General features: G+C 36.8%; 1 protein-coding gene across 1 annotated transcript; it reads left to right on the forward strand.

The window, feature by feature from the left end:
• The first annotated feature begins 179 nt into the window (after positions 1–179).
• On the forward strand, positions 180–15,087 carry LOC128231003 (serine-rich adhesin for platelets-like). The gene is made up of 6 exons (XM_052943427.1): positions 180–393; positions 1,225–1,340; positions 6,895–7,054; positions 11,479–13,609; positions 14,380–14,504; positions 14,998–15,087. Exons 1-6 carry the CDS (start codon positions 348–350, stop codon positions 15,027–15,029), a joined length of 2,610 nt encoding a protein of 869 aa, XP_052799387.1. The 5' UTR covers positions 180–347; the 3' UTR covers positions 15,030–15,087.
• Positions 15,088–15,358: the final 271 nt, after the last annotated feature.

Here is a 15,358-nt window from a genome sequence, read left to right on the forward strand (position 1 = left end):
AGACTTTACATTTTGTGTGTAATATTTAGAACGGAACTTTTCGTCTCTCAAAAAGAACGCGGAATTTTGAAACGCCGTTTACATTGAGTCTCGTCTTGGTGCCGTCGGAGAGTAAACTTAAAAGAGCAGGGAACGGTTAAAATATAAAATAAATTTATAAAAAATACTGAGAGAACGTGACTCATTTTGTCATCAATCTTTTAAATCGCTCCTGAAATGCATTTCAAGATATATCTGGATTGTCCTTCACCAACCTGGACCAGACGATAGATGTTAACAGTAGCACGGAAGTAGGCAGCACGGTATTCACCGTAGAAACGGATGACGATGACGTAAATGCTGTTTCGATGACATCGCAATCTACACTTTTTCAACTGGACACCACCGATAACAGTAAAGAAAATCTAAAATTTGCTTTGCTTTATTTAAAAACATCAGAAACATTTCTGTCGAAACAAAAGTATTATTATCTACATGTTTAAAAAATATCGTAGTTTTCGAAGATTACGTTACTGTGAAAAAGATAACTCGCCTTTTTCGTTACATTGTATACATATAATATACTTTTATAAAAATACGTTTATAATATATATATGCCTTAAATATGTAAACACATGCATAATATATACGGCAAGTTGAAGGACTTTCAGAACCACAGTACGATAAACAATAACACAAAATGTCCGTCCAAAATGGACTTTTTGTAGATTTCTGACGAGCTTTCTTTTTCACCTTTTTGTAATTATGATTATTTTAAGATACAATTATGAAAACTTTATGCAGAATAATGTCTGACAGATTCATGTTTAAAAAATAAAATAATTAAAAACAATAAATGGTGACCATGTATGTTGCTTATGTTGAGCGCCATTAGGCTGTCTGGATGTTCCGCGGCTTTATGTTATAAATTTACTGTATTTTCGATATATGGCCAACCATAATTTCTGCCCACTACCAGCATTTAATACATATACAACTAATAACAGTTATGACTTATTTGTGCTATGTTTCCGCGAGTATTTGCATTCTCGGCGATTATCAGTTCTTCGGGTGCTAAGGCCTGGCTCCGCCATGTATTAACCTCTAAATAATTAGCACTCTTATCTAAGACTGTAACAGCAGTATATAAAATAATGTTTGTTGTAGTGGAACATTTCAATAAGATTATGTTTTTTGTAGGATTAGAAACACAAATTAAAACAAATTACATTTTCCGTTTTTAAGGATCCGTCGTTGTGATGGATTGTTTGACGGCGGGTTACCAGGAAGTCGTTAGTTTCCAGGCAACGGATGGAATCAGCGTCGTTACAGCGTCATTGACCTTGGATGTCCTTGACAACGTATGTATATTTATATTGATGAAATATCGGCGTGCATAGGTTCTTTTGCGTGCAGTTGAAAGTATTCCAGGTGGCAAAGATTTCGATAGAGAAAATGTCCACAGGGTCGACCGAAGTTTGATAGGCAGTACAAATATCTCGTTCTGGTAGTATTGCTTATTGAATACCGACATTTATGTATGTACCTTTCATAAAATAAATTGTTAAAAAAAGAACGAGGACAATGTATTTTGATGGTGATGGTGATGGTTATAATGATGCTTGTGGTGTTTGTGGCGCTTTTACTGCCACTGCTGCTAGTTAGAATTTATTTTAAATGCCATATCTTCTGCTGATATCACTACCAAATTATTATTGCATTTCGATGTGCTCGCTAAAAGTTCAAATGGTTACATAATAGTACATTTACTTACTTAAATCTTTTCATTCAAGATATTAATGATGTATTTCATATATCGAGCACTTTAAGTATAAAAGAGAAACGAGATATCATAACGACTACAATGCTAATATTTTCTTTTGCTGTAGTAGTGAAATATTGAGCACTTTTGATTTTGGCACCGGAACATTTCCGATCGTGACTAGCAAATAACAAAATAGAGATAAATCCCTTGATTTAAAGAGCTTTTAAACGCGTTAAACTATTTATGTAGTTTCAATTATTATACTTTTTATAAATATTGAAATATCAGTTGTTGATTTGTTGATTTATCAAATATATCGTGTTAAGCTTATCAACTCTTTTGATCAATGATATCATCCACCTGGATATGAGGTTGTTAGGATTAATCAATTGTCACTTGAACATGCAGGGGGTGATTTGTCATTAATCCTATAAGATTAACAGGTTACTGTGGCCTTAGTCATTAGCTTTATAGTAACTACAACAGTCTTAAATATGCACGAACATCAGTTCATAATTTTCATTCCGTCAACTTTGCGCTACTTGCGTTTCTTTCAAGTGAAATTCAAACAAAAAATATAGGAAAGAACGAAAATTTGACCCTTAAATCATTCACTTCACGTCTAAGATCATTCACTTCACAACTTAGATCATTCACTACACGTCTAAGAGCATTCACTTCACGTCTAAGAGCATTCACTTCACGTCTTATCTAGCATTCACTTCACGTCTAAGATAATTCACTTCACGACTAAGAGCATTCACTTCACGTCTTAGAGCATTCACTTCACGTCTAAGATAATTCATTTCACGTCTAAGAGCATTCACTTCACGTCTAAGAGCATTCACTTCACGACTAAGATCATTCACTTCACGTCTAAGAACATTCATTTCACGCCTAAGAGCATTCACTTCACGTCTAAGATCATTCACTTCGCGTCTAAGATCATTCACTTCACGTCTAAGAGCATTCACTTCACTTCTAAGAGCATTCACTTCACGACTAAGATAATTCACTTCACGACTAAGATCATTCACTTCACGACTAAGAGAATTCACTTCACGACTAAGATCATTCACTTCACGACTAAGATCATTCACTTCACGACTAAGATCATTCACTTCACGACTAAGATCATTCACTTCGCGACTAAGAGCATTCACTTCACGTTTAAGAGCATTCACTTTACGTCTAAGAGCATTCACTTCACGTCTTAGATCATTCACTTCCGACTTAGATCATTCACTTCACGTCTTAAATCATTCACTTCACGTCTAAGATCATTCACTTCACGTCTTAGATCATTCACTTCACGACTAAGATCATTCACTTAACGTATTAGATCATTCACTACACGACTAAGATCATTCACTTCACAACTAAGATCATTCACTTCACGTCTTAGAGCATTCTTTTTACGTCTAAGAGAATTCACTTCACGTCTTAGATCATTCACTTCACGTCTAAGAGCATTTACTTCACGTCTTAGAATATTCACTTCACGTCTAAGTTCATTCACTTCACGTCTAAGAGAATTCACTTCACGTCTAAGAGCATTCACTTCACATCTAAGATCATTCACTTCACGTCTTAGATCATTCACTTCACGACTAAGATCATTCACTTCACGTCTAAGATCATTCACTACACGACTAAGATCATTCATTTCACCATTTATATCATTCACTTCACGTCTAAGAGTATTCATTTCACGTCTAAGAGCATTCACTTCACGTCTAAGAGCATTCACTTCACGTCTAAGATCATTCACTACACGACTAAGATCATTCACTTCAAAAGCATTAACTTCACGCCTAAGAACATTCTCTTAACGCCTTAGAGCGTTCACTTCACAACTAAGAACATTCACTTTACGTCTAGAAACATTCACTTCACGACTAAGAGCATTCACTTCACGTCAAAGAGCATTCACTTCACGTCTAAGAGAATTTACTTCACGCCTAAGAACATTCTATTCAAGCCTAAGAGCGTTCATTTCACAACTAAGAACATTCACTTCACGTCTAGAAACATTCACTTCACGACTAAGAACATTCACTTCACGTCTAAGAGCATTCACTTCACGTCAAAGAACATTTACTTCACGCCTAAAAACATTCTCTTCACGCCAAAGAGCGTTCACTTCACAACTAAGAACATTCACTTCACGTCTAGAAACATTCACTTCCCGATTAAGAGCATTCACTTCACGTCTAACAGCATTCACTTCACGACTTAGATAATTTACTTCACGTCTAAGATCATTCACTTCACGTCTAAGAGCATTCACTTCACGACTGAGATCATTCACTTCACGACCAAGATTATTCACTTCACGTCTAAGATAATTCACTTCACGTCTAAGAGCATTCACTTCACGACTAAGAGCATTCACTTCACTTCTAAGAGCATTCACTTCACGACTAAGATAATTCACTTCACGACTAAGATCATTCACTTCACGACTAAGAGAATTCACTTCACGTTTAAGAGCATTCACTACACGACTAAGATCATTCACTTCACAACTAAGATCATTCACTTCACGTCTAAGATCATTCATTTCACGTCTTAGAGCATTCACTTCACGTCTAAGATCATTTACTAAACGATTAAGATCATTCACTTCACGTATTAGAGCATTCATTTCACGTCTTAGAGCATTCACTTCACGTCTAAGAGCATTCACTTCACGTCTAAGAGCATTCACTTCACGTCTAAGAGCATTTACTTCAAGCCTAAGAACATTCTCTTCACGCCTAAGAGCGTTCACTTCCCAACTAAGAACATTCACTTTACGTCTAGAAACATTCACTTCACGACTAAGAGCATTCACTTCACGTCTAAGAGCATTCACTTCACGTGTAAGAGAATTTACTTCACGCCTAAGAACATTCTATTCACGCCTAAGAGCGTTCACTTCACAACTAAGAATATTCACTTCACATCTAGAAACATTCACTTCACGACTAAGATCATTCACTTCTTTACGTCTAAGATCATTTACTTTACAACTAAGAGCATTCACTTCACCACTTAGAGCATTCACTTCACGACTAAGATCATTCACTGCTTCACGTCTAAGCTCATTTACTTCACAACTAAGAGCATTCACTTCACGTCGTCTAAGATCATTTAATTCACGACTAAGATAATTCATTTCACGTCTAAGAGCATTCACTTCACAACTTAAATCATTCACTTCACGACTTAGATAATTCATTTCACGTCTTAGAGCATTCACTTCACGACTAAGATCATTTATTTCACGTCTAAGAGCATTCACTTAACAACTAAGATAATTCATTTCACGTCTAAGAGCATTCACTTCACGACTAAGATAATTCATTTCACGTCTAAGAGCATTCATTTCACAACTTAAATCATTCACTTCACGACTTAGATAATTCATTTCACGTCTAAGAGCATTCACTTCACGACTAAGATCATTCATTTCACGTCTAAGAGCATTCACTTCACGACTAAGATCATTCATTTCACGTCTAAGAGCATTCGCTTTACAATTAAGATCATTCACTTCACGTCTTAGAGCATTCACTTTACGATTAATATCGTCGATGAAACGGGCCCCAGGGATGTAATTCACAGACTCTGGTGCCCAAAATGCACCAAAAGGTTGCGCCTCTAAGTTAAATGGGGCTCTAACGTAAATTCCTGGACCGCCCGTGGTGACGGTTTTAGAAGGGCATTTTGAACCGACATCGATTGTTCTTACTTTTCGGTTATTTTTTAAACTTTTTGGAAATAAATAAGAATTATATACGCGTACATAATCGTGAAATTAACACATTTACGAGTTTGCGTTCATCTCAAAAACATGATATTTTCAAAGTGACATATGCTATGAGATCATATATATTTTTGTTCCATCTAAAATCAAGTTTTCTTCTGCATGTAAGTGTATATTAGTTTATTAATTATTTATCCTCAAAGGCTTGATATCATCTCTTAAAATAACTTCTTACACAGAGGAACGATATATTGATTGCGACTGAGCGTCGAAATGACGTCTGGTTTTGAGTCTTCTTTACGTGACGCATTTTATACAAAAATCGCAACAAGAAATGATTAACAGACTGTTTTTATTCGGTTCATCTTTTAAATTATTAATCGAATGAAACTGTTCCCTATCAAACGGGATATTTTATACGTATCTGCTTTTACCAGTTATGTTTGTTTTGTTGTTGTTTTTGTTGATAGCTTATTTTTTGTTTTGTCTATCATCGATTTCTTTAAACAATAAAAGACGTCGAATGGCTTGAAAAATGTACTTTTATACAAAAGGTTACACGTATTTGGTTTGAACGTTTTTTACAAATCACAAGACTATTTTTCAAAATAAAAGTCTGAATTATAAAGTAAATTCTATTTTCTTTAAAGTCTTTCAAACCCTCAAACTGGTAAACCTATTGATGAAAAATGTTGGACGTATGGCAAAATATTATGTGTATCCATTATATTAAATTGATTAAAAAACAAACAATGTAAGGTGACATCAAGGTCTCGATCCTCACCACATGAAATTGGGGAAGAAAAAGCCCGCAATATTTCCTTTTCACATTCTCGCATCTTTTTTCTTTCAACTGAGTTAACGTATCAAAGTTTTCCTAAAATATCGTGTTATTTTCACTGCTATTAACATGTTTTGTCAAGAAACTGTTATTAACATGTTAACGACAACAAACAATTCTGTCTGTCTATCTGTCTGCCTGTCTGTCTGAAAATCGACGAATGTAACGTCATTTCGGAAATGACAGCGTTGAAATTGTGTCCCAGCCCTGTGCGCGCCGACGTTTGATTTGGAATTCAGATAGGATTCAGAATTCAAAAATGTGAAAATTATCAAAATGATATTTCATTGATAGAATTCTTTGAGCCACAGGACATCATTTAATAAATGACATTTATCGAAATATAAGTATATAAGAGACAGAAAATGTGTTGAATTTTGATATTATTTCACTCGTGATTATTTATTTTGTGTTTTTTTTCCGTGAACGATCAGTGAAATAAAATCGACCTTAACTCACCATATTATACATGTAGAAAATAATGACGATGTATATATAAATATCACCATGCGATATGAATTACCGACATTCATACGATCCTACGGTTGTCTCAAACAGGGTCCTGTCATCAACAACTTACCTGCTACAGTTTACATGTCGGAGCCGGCCAATAACGGATTGGCGACCTTATATACGGTTGACGTGTATGACGGTTGTGATGATGTCAGCTGTGACGTAACAGACATATCTCCGAGCGGTTATAATGTCTGGATGAAGAGTAAGTTGCGATGGTACTTTTGAATACAACCTTCATTTTCAGCCAATGAAATTGCAGATAGGCAACCATTAGAGTAGAAGACTCAATCATTAAGATTTTCAACTTCCGTTCCACTTCCTCCGCCCATTCTTAATCATTAAGAATAAACTTCATGTCATCTAACTATTACTTAAAAATGTATTCAGGTGTGCACACTGAAGTTTATGACAATGTTGAGTAAATAATAATCTGGTGACTCCTGATAAGATGCTACCACTCATCAACAGAGAAATGTGTTATGAAGAACAAGTTTTTGTCATATAGTGTTATGTAAGAAATAAAGATAAACGAAATCTGAAATCACCAGACACATAAATATAAAAGGCGTTTATTGAAGGCCACGATGGATCTTTCGTTCACTTATTTTCAGTTTTGAATTTTTACAGATCGCTCAAATTTTACACCTTATCGTTAGATAAAAATGGTGTATGCCTTCTACCATTTCAGTTAAACAAACATTAGTAAAAATGTTTTTTTAAAATTATCTTTTAACACAAGGGTACTTTTTTATATCTGCCCGTGGGCAGCATTATAAGTATTTTCCATGACTGAGAGTGTAAGATAGGTTCATCCCAATCCGAGCGTAGGTTGTTTTGCGCGAGTTTCTTCCACCATAGATAAGTAGATCCAAAAATTTAACCATGCTAGAAATTCTTTTCTCCCACCTCAGATAAGTAGATCCAATAATTTAACCATGCTAGAAATTCTTATCTTGCCCACGGGCGAAGATAAAATGCCCGTATGGAACTCCTTATTAATGGTCACGACATTGAAGTTACCTCCCTTGTTGAAGACAGTCGTCTGTAGCATCATAGAAACCTTGTCTTGTGGCAATATTTAGATTGCTAATTAACTATTTCTCGCTTCAAATGTCACCATAAAAAAGTTTTCACGCACCTTTCATGAAATAATGCTCCACTCTCATCAGTACTATTTAAAGACCGCTTTGACTATTTACATAATCTGAATCAATGCGCGCATATCCATGACAACAACGAGTTATCAAATATCCATACGCATTATTTTCACAACGCACAAAAGAGTTCCAGGAAAAATACATTTTTACTTAATTTTGTTGAACTGAGGTGGGAGAAAAAGCATCTACCATAGCCGCTCGTGTAAGATAGGTTCATCCCGACCCTCGCGCAGGGTGTTTTGCGGAAACTCGGTAAACCTATGCTCGGGTCGGGATGAACCTATCTTACACTCTCTGCCATGGAAGATACTTATAATCTTGCCCACGGGCAAAGATAAAACAAGTACCCGTATGGAACTCCTTTTAATGGTCTTCACATTGTAATTACCTCCCTTGTTGAAGACTATCGTCTGTAGCATCATAGAAACCTTGTCTTGTGGCAATATTTAGAATGCTCATTAATTATTTATCGCTTCAAATGTCACCATAAAAAGTTTTCACAAAACTCTCCTCATAAAGACCGATTTGACTAATAACATAATCTGAATCACTGCGCGCATATCCATGACAACCACGAATTATCACATATCCATACGCATTTATTTTCACTACGCACAAAAGAGTTCCAGCAAAAAATACATTTTTACTAAATTTTGTTGAACTGAGGTGGGAGAAAAAGCATCTACCATAGCCGCTCGGGTAAGATCGGGTCGGGATGAACATATCTTACATTCTCGGCCATGGAAGATACTTTTAAATATTCCAGCATAGGCAAACATTTGGATCTACATATCTGGGGTGGAGGTGTATAAGTATCTTCCATGGCCGAGAGTGCAAGATAAGTTCATTCCGACCCGAACGTAGGGTGTTTTGCGGAAACGAGGTTTACCGAGTTTCCGCAAAACACAATGCACGAGGGTCGGGATGAACCTGTCTTACACGAGCGGCTATGGTAGATGCTTTTACTCCCACCTCAGTTAAACAAAATTAGGTAAAAATGTATTTTTTTGCTGGAACTCTGGGTATTTGATAATTCGTGGTTGTCATGGATATGCGCGCAGTGATTCAGATTATGTTAATAGACAAATCGGTCTTTAAATAGTTCTATGGAGAATGAAGCATTATTTCATGAAAGGTGCGTGAAAACTTTGTTATGGTGACATTTGAAGTGAGAAATAATTAATAAGCGTTCTAAATATTGCCACAAGACAAGATTTCCGTGATGCTACAGACGACAGTCTTTAAGGGAGGTAATCACAATGTGGTGACCATTAAAAAGGAGTTCCATACGGGCATTTTATCTTCGCCCGTGGGCAAGATAAGAATTTCTAGCATGGTTAAATTATTGGATCTACTTATCTGAGGTGGGAGAAAAGGATTTCCAGCATGGCAAACTATTTGGATTTACTTATCTTGGGTGGGAGAAATCCTTAAAATACATTTAGCGAGAAGAAAACGACGGAATTAATTCATGCGGCTGTCACACTGTCCCGAAATTGACACCAGATACAAGGAAATGTTAAGATTCGGTTTTGATCGTTAAACGATCCGGCCATTCGTGAGGGCATCTTTTGCTTTCGTATAATCGCCGGTGGAGTTTCTTAAGCTCCGGCAACAACTTCGTGATCGGTTGCAAAATCTTTGGCATTCCAAAGAAAGCCGAAAGACCTTGCGAAGTTTTTTTTCGTGTTGAATTCGTGTTACCGTTATGCTTTTCGGACTACAAAAGTAAGGGCATCTTGTCAAATCGTGTCATCTTCGTTATTACTTCATGTTATCATCGGGCATTGTCGCCTCACGAGTACAATACGAAGGAAACAAGACGCGGCCCGTAGGTCTAAGGAAGGCAACATGACTACCTGAAGCACTCGCAATGCCGTCGTGTAGCCATCATGTGGCCCCGTATTGTAGTACGATGGCGTACCAATGTGCCATGGTAATGTAGACAAATAAATGGCCAGCCTCAGAGCCTCTTCCTCAGACCGTCAAACCGAAAAAGTGTACACAGTACTAGTTCAACCAAGGAGAGTTGTATTCCATGTACGGGTGCTGTAGACCGACCACGTAATAGATCCAAGAGGTCTATCCACAAAGAGCTAAGGTATCGTACCCAGAACTCTTAAATCTATATTTGTTTCATTCTGTTTGACTTGGACTGCGAATTGCAGTCACTTCTACATTCGTTACTTATGGCATTTACAGCACAATTTAAATCGTGATGGCGTCACGGCGGGGTCAAGCCATAAATCAGCCAATAGGCACGGGCAGATCTTGATAAACTCAAATACACAAACAAACATGTTCTTCAATCAGCCATGAGCAACAGAAAGTATATCCCTTCTGGTCTCAAGCTGCCAATTGGTCTACGACATCTGGCCTGCAGTGTCAATTATCCAAGTCAGTCCTACTACTTCAGAGTTTCTCTGAACACCGAGATGGCAATTTCCAAACTGCCGTTGTGCTCTGGATGGTAAGCGGTCATCCGTACCTGAAAAACTGTACAGAAACTACAAGGGATTCTTCTTCATTGTCCTTATGGCTCTGGTCGACGTTGACTACAAATTATAGTTCGAACAACATATTCAATCTCCCTGAAGAGAAGTCTCAACGTCTCAATACGACGTCGTGGAACCATCGTCTGTTCACTGGCTGTTTACCAAATTCGGGGCTATCTTCGTGTCAAATTCAAAATTCCATATTCGTATGGCTATCTTGTGTCTATTGCGGGACAGTGTGACACTTGCATAAGAGTCATCGACTGTGAATGTGTTGATCTGAAATAACGGAACTACGATAACGAAAACTCGACAGTTTGAAAATGACAACGCGATAGGTCAATAACGAAAATGCGAGAATATTGCTGTACGATTATGATAATACGATATACTACGTTGTAAACACGATCGTTCTGTCGTGTTTTCATCATCGTACTATCGAGTATATCGTTTCAGATTAACACACTCACAGGCGAAGGCCCTAACGGAGTTCCGTAGGAAACAGAGAGTTATTGTCTGTATCAGTCAGATATCTTTTATAACGCTAATGAAATTACGTGTGTCTGCTCATATTCTAAGAATCCAGTAGGGAAGATATGTCCAACATAAAGAAATTTGCGGTTTTTCCAATATGTCCTTCAACTAACACTATAACGAGTTTCATTTTATCTTTATTTGTTCACTTTACTAACAACTTTGAGTGAAATATATGATTCGTTTGTCGAGACAAAGACCAAATATGTTTAAATTTGGTCAAATACATGAGGTGTCTCGTGTTGTAATCCACCGGAAAGGTTCAATGGAAATCATTATGTTACAGACCATTTTATTTGAAATCAAAGAGTATATTGGGTGGCTCTTGTATAATAGTTTGCCATTTAGGATATAATCTGAAGAAAAATCAGCAATGCATACCATTTCATGCTTGACTCCAAATGAGTTGATGCAAATGCCGTTGCGTTGTTATTTTGTAGGTGACGATGTGGTTTCCTACAAGAAGTTGTTTGATGATACGTTCACACTGATCCTGGAAATCACTTGCGGCAGTGCAGTTTCCAAACTGATTATGGAAATAGGTTCCACCACACCATTAACAACAACTTCAACAACTAGTTACGAAACAACAGCTTTAACTAGTTCAGGACTTTCCACCACAGCAACTAAAACACCGCTTTCTGATACAACACCATCATCAACTAGTTCCGAATCAACAGTTTTAACTAGTTCAGAACTTTCCAGCACAGCAACTAAAACACCGCTTTCTGATACAACAACTTCAACAATTAGTTCCGAATCAACAGCTTTAACTAGTTCAGAACTTTCCAGCACATCAACTAAAACACCGCTTTCTGATACAACACCATCATCAACTAGTTCCGATGCCACAGTTTTAACTAGTTCAGAACTTTCCAGCACAGCAACTAAAACACCGCTTTCTGATACAACACCATCATCAACTAGTTCCGAATCAACAGTTTTAACTAGTTTAGAACTTTCCAGCACAGCAACTAAAACACCGATTTCTGATACAACAACTTCAACAATTAGTTCCGAAACAACAGCTTTAACTAGTTTAGAACTTTCCAGCACAGCAACTAAAACACCGCTTTCTGATACAACACCTTCAACAACTAGTTCCGATGCCACAGTTTTAACTAGTTTAGAACTTTCCAGCACAGCAACTAAAACACCGCCTTCTAATACAACACCATCATCAACTAGTTCCGAATCAACAGTTTTAACTAGTTTAGAACTTTCCAGCACAGCAACTAAAACACCGCTTTCTGATACAAAACCATCATCAACTAGTTCCGAAACAACAGTTTTAACTAGTTTAGAACTTTCCAGCACAGCAACTAAAACACCGCTTTCTGATACAACACCTTCAACAACTAGTTCCGATGCCACAATTTTAACTAGTTTAGAACTTTCCAGCACAGCAACTAAAACACCGCTTTCTGATACAACACCTTCAACAACTAGTTCCGATGCCACAGTTTTAACTAGTTCAGAACTTTCCAGCACAGCAACTAAAACACCGCTTTCTGATACAACACCTTCAACAACTAGTTCCGATGCCACAATTTTAACTAGTTTAGAACTTTCCAGCACAGCAACTAAAACACCGCTTTCTGATACAACACCTTCAACAACTAGTTCCGATGCCACAGTTTTAACTAGTTTAGAACTTTCCAGCACAGCAACTAAAACACCGCTTTCTGATACAACACCTTCAACAACTAGTTCCGATGCCACAGTTTTAACTAGTTTAGAACTTTCCAGCACAGCAACTAAAACACCGCTTTCTGATACAACACCATCATCAACTAGTTCCGAAACAACAGTTTCAACTAGTTTAGAACTTTCCAGCACAGCAACTAAAACACCGCTTTCTGATACAACAACTTCAACAATTAGTTCCGAAACAACAGCTTTAACTAGTTCAAAACTTTCCAGCACATCAATTAACACACCACCGTTTAATACAACAGCAGCAGCATTAACTAGTTCCGAAACAACAGCTTTAACTAGTTCAGAACCTTCCAGCACAGCAACTAAAACACCGTCTTCTAATACAACACCATCATCAACTAGTTCCGATACAACAGCTTTAACTAGTTCAAAACTTTCCAGCACAGAAACTAAAATTCCACATTCAGATACAACTACTTCATCAACTAGTTCAGAACTTTCAAGTACAGAATCAACAGCTTCGCAAACTATACTGTCCACAGATGTTACTTTATCTCTTAGTTCGGGTCAGCAAAGTGATTCCACGTCTACATCTATTTCACAAGCATCAAGTACATCATCTTCCACTAGTGCACAGGCTGATACAACACAATTTAATGTAGTTTCCGGCGGCACAACCCCACCAGTGTCAACGACCAATACTTCTGCCACCAAGTCACAATCTACATTATCAACTACAACTACTCCCGGTGTCGGATGGTCAGCTGCATCTAACGATGAAAGTTCTGATGGTACGAATCTTCTCCTTCTGGTCGCTGTTGGAACCGGGGCGGGTCTTGTGGCGGCGTCAGGCGTTGCCTTTGGGCTGATCAGCAAGTACAAGAAACCAACCGTACCAGTGCAATCAAAAAGGTTTGCTATACATATGCATATGTTTGAAACCTGCAGACATCATAATTACATCCTTGATACTTACTATAAGTGATGCATTATGCATTCCTGAAAACGTATATCTTTCAAAAGTTAAATCTCAGCTTTACATATTTTATTTCAAGTTTTAAATATATTGTAAAGTAAATATATTATCATTTTTTTGGTAATTTCGGTGTTTCGTTTGTCATCAAATGCTTGCTTTCAATTACTGAGTAGTGTTGTTTTTCTTGCCATTCATTTACACTTGTATTATCATTTGGATAATACGATATTAAGAAGTGTATCCACTAAAGATTACATTTTAGAATTTTTCGTTTTGAAAATTTTGTCACTTGATTACCTGGGCATCCAGGAGTCCGTTTCGATAAAAAAAATCTTACTCCTCTTTCAAATAAAGACAAATCAACTTGTTGACATTTGTAGCATTTCTACAATTTTAAAATAGTTGAATTTATAAATAAGACCCTTTACTGAAACGGACCCAAGGCGCTTTGCAATAATCTTATAACTGGGATCATGACGTCACATAGTATAAAAGCCGGGCTCTCGAGCGCATCTAAATGGTGTGAATCATGCTCAGGTACATCAGTTGCATTTCAATTTTATATATAATTTTAGACACTATTTAAAAAAAAATATGGCACCGTTTTTAATCCTCCCTAATTTTCTTGATGAAACGCCTTTTCTTTACTTCTTCTGCCATGTTTTTTTCTCTGGAAGCATTGACTTATTTTCTTTACGTTTTCAAGCAACCTTAGCAAAGCCGAAGCCCAAAATGACACTAGCAGTAAGCGTGGAGAACGTGGGAAACAGAGAAAGTCGAACGGCTACAGGATGTTCAGAGAAACTCCACATGGTTCTGGGATAGGACAGTGTAGGCATTGGTGTATTTTCTAATATTTAAACTGGAAGTTACAAACTATGCCTGTGTGCTCACGTTAATACATTTTATAAAAATAGTATGTGGAGAAAATGCAATATGAAAATGCATGTTTGGCGAACTATAATACAAAGTATTAAATTGTTATTTCAAGATTTTTTTCGGTGAATTATATTCGCATACAGCTACTTATTATGCGAGGAAAGATCGGTGGTGGCTTCATGTTTCTTAATTAAGTCTTCACGACTTCACCATTTTTCTCAAAAATGGAGATTTTGCACTTTATTATTAGTCTTTAAAAAATAAAGATTCACACTTAATGATATCTTGCTTTGGGATTTATCTTCAAAAACGATAACAACACTCGTAAAGAAATCCTAATGTGTGAAATCGTCAGAAGAAAGTTTCCGAAAGTTTGAAATATAAAATCAGTAATTCGTTCTACATCTTTAATTCGCTTGGGGAATTTTATCTTTATTATTTCCAGATAACCAGAACCTGACAGCGATAGACTTCTAAAGCACGCGTGGCAGAGAACCGATGAATCTATAAGGCCTTAAAGATTCGTTGCTTCGTATGACATTATGACAATTGTTCAATCGGTTCTCAAGCTCATTTAATCATACCTGTAGTTTATAGTTATTTATTTTATCTCGATTGTGAAGACAGCTGAATGTTGATATGAATCACAGAAGAGTCCGTCCGTGTCCAAGGTAGAAATTTGTGGTTGGCTGGTATTCAATGCTGGTCTTAATTGGATCTAAGAACGATGTAGCTAATCGGATTACTTGTTATTAATAACTGACCAATATAGTGAATAAAGTCAATGATGTATGAACCTAAGCATA

The sequence above is a fragment of the Mya arenaria genome, chromosome 4 (genome assembly GCF_026914265.1).
Source record: "Mya arenaria isolate MELC-2E11 chromosome 4, ASM2691426v1".
NCBI lineage: Eukaryota > Metazoa > Mollusca > Bivalvia > Myida > Myidae > Mya > Mya arenaria.

Bases quoted from the DNA above. Each gene is read 5' to 3' on its own strand.
- LOC128231003 (XM_052943427.1), top strand. From the start codon at position 348: ATGACATCGCAATCTACACTTTTTCAACTGGACACCACCGATAACA. The intron at 1,341-6,894 runs GTATGTATATTT...TGTCTCAAACAG, and splicing joins CCTTGGATGTCCTTGACAAC to GGTCCTGTCATCAACAACTT. The intron at 14,505-14,997 runs GTAGGCATTGGT...TATTATTTCCAG, and splicing joins TGGTTCTGGGATAGGACAGT to ATAACCAGAACCTGACAGCG.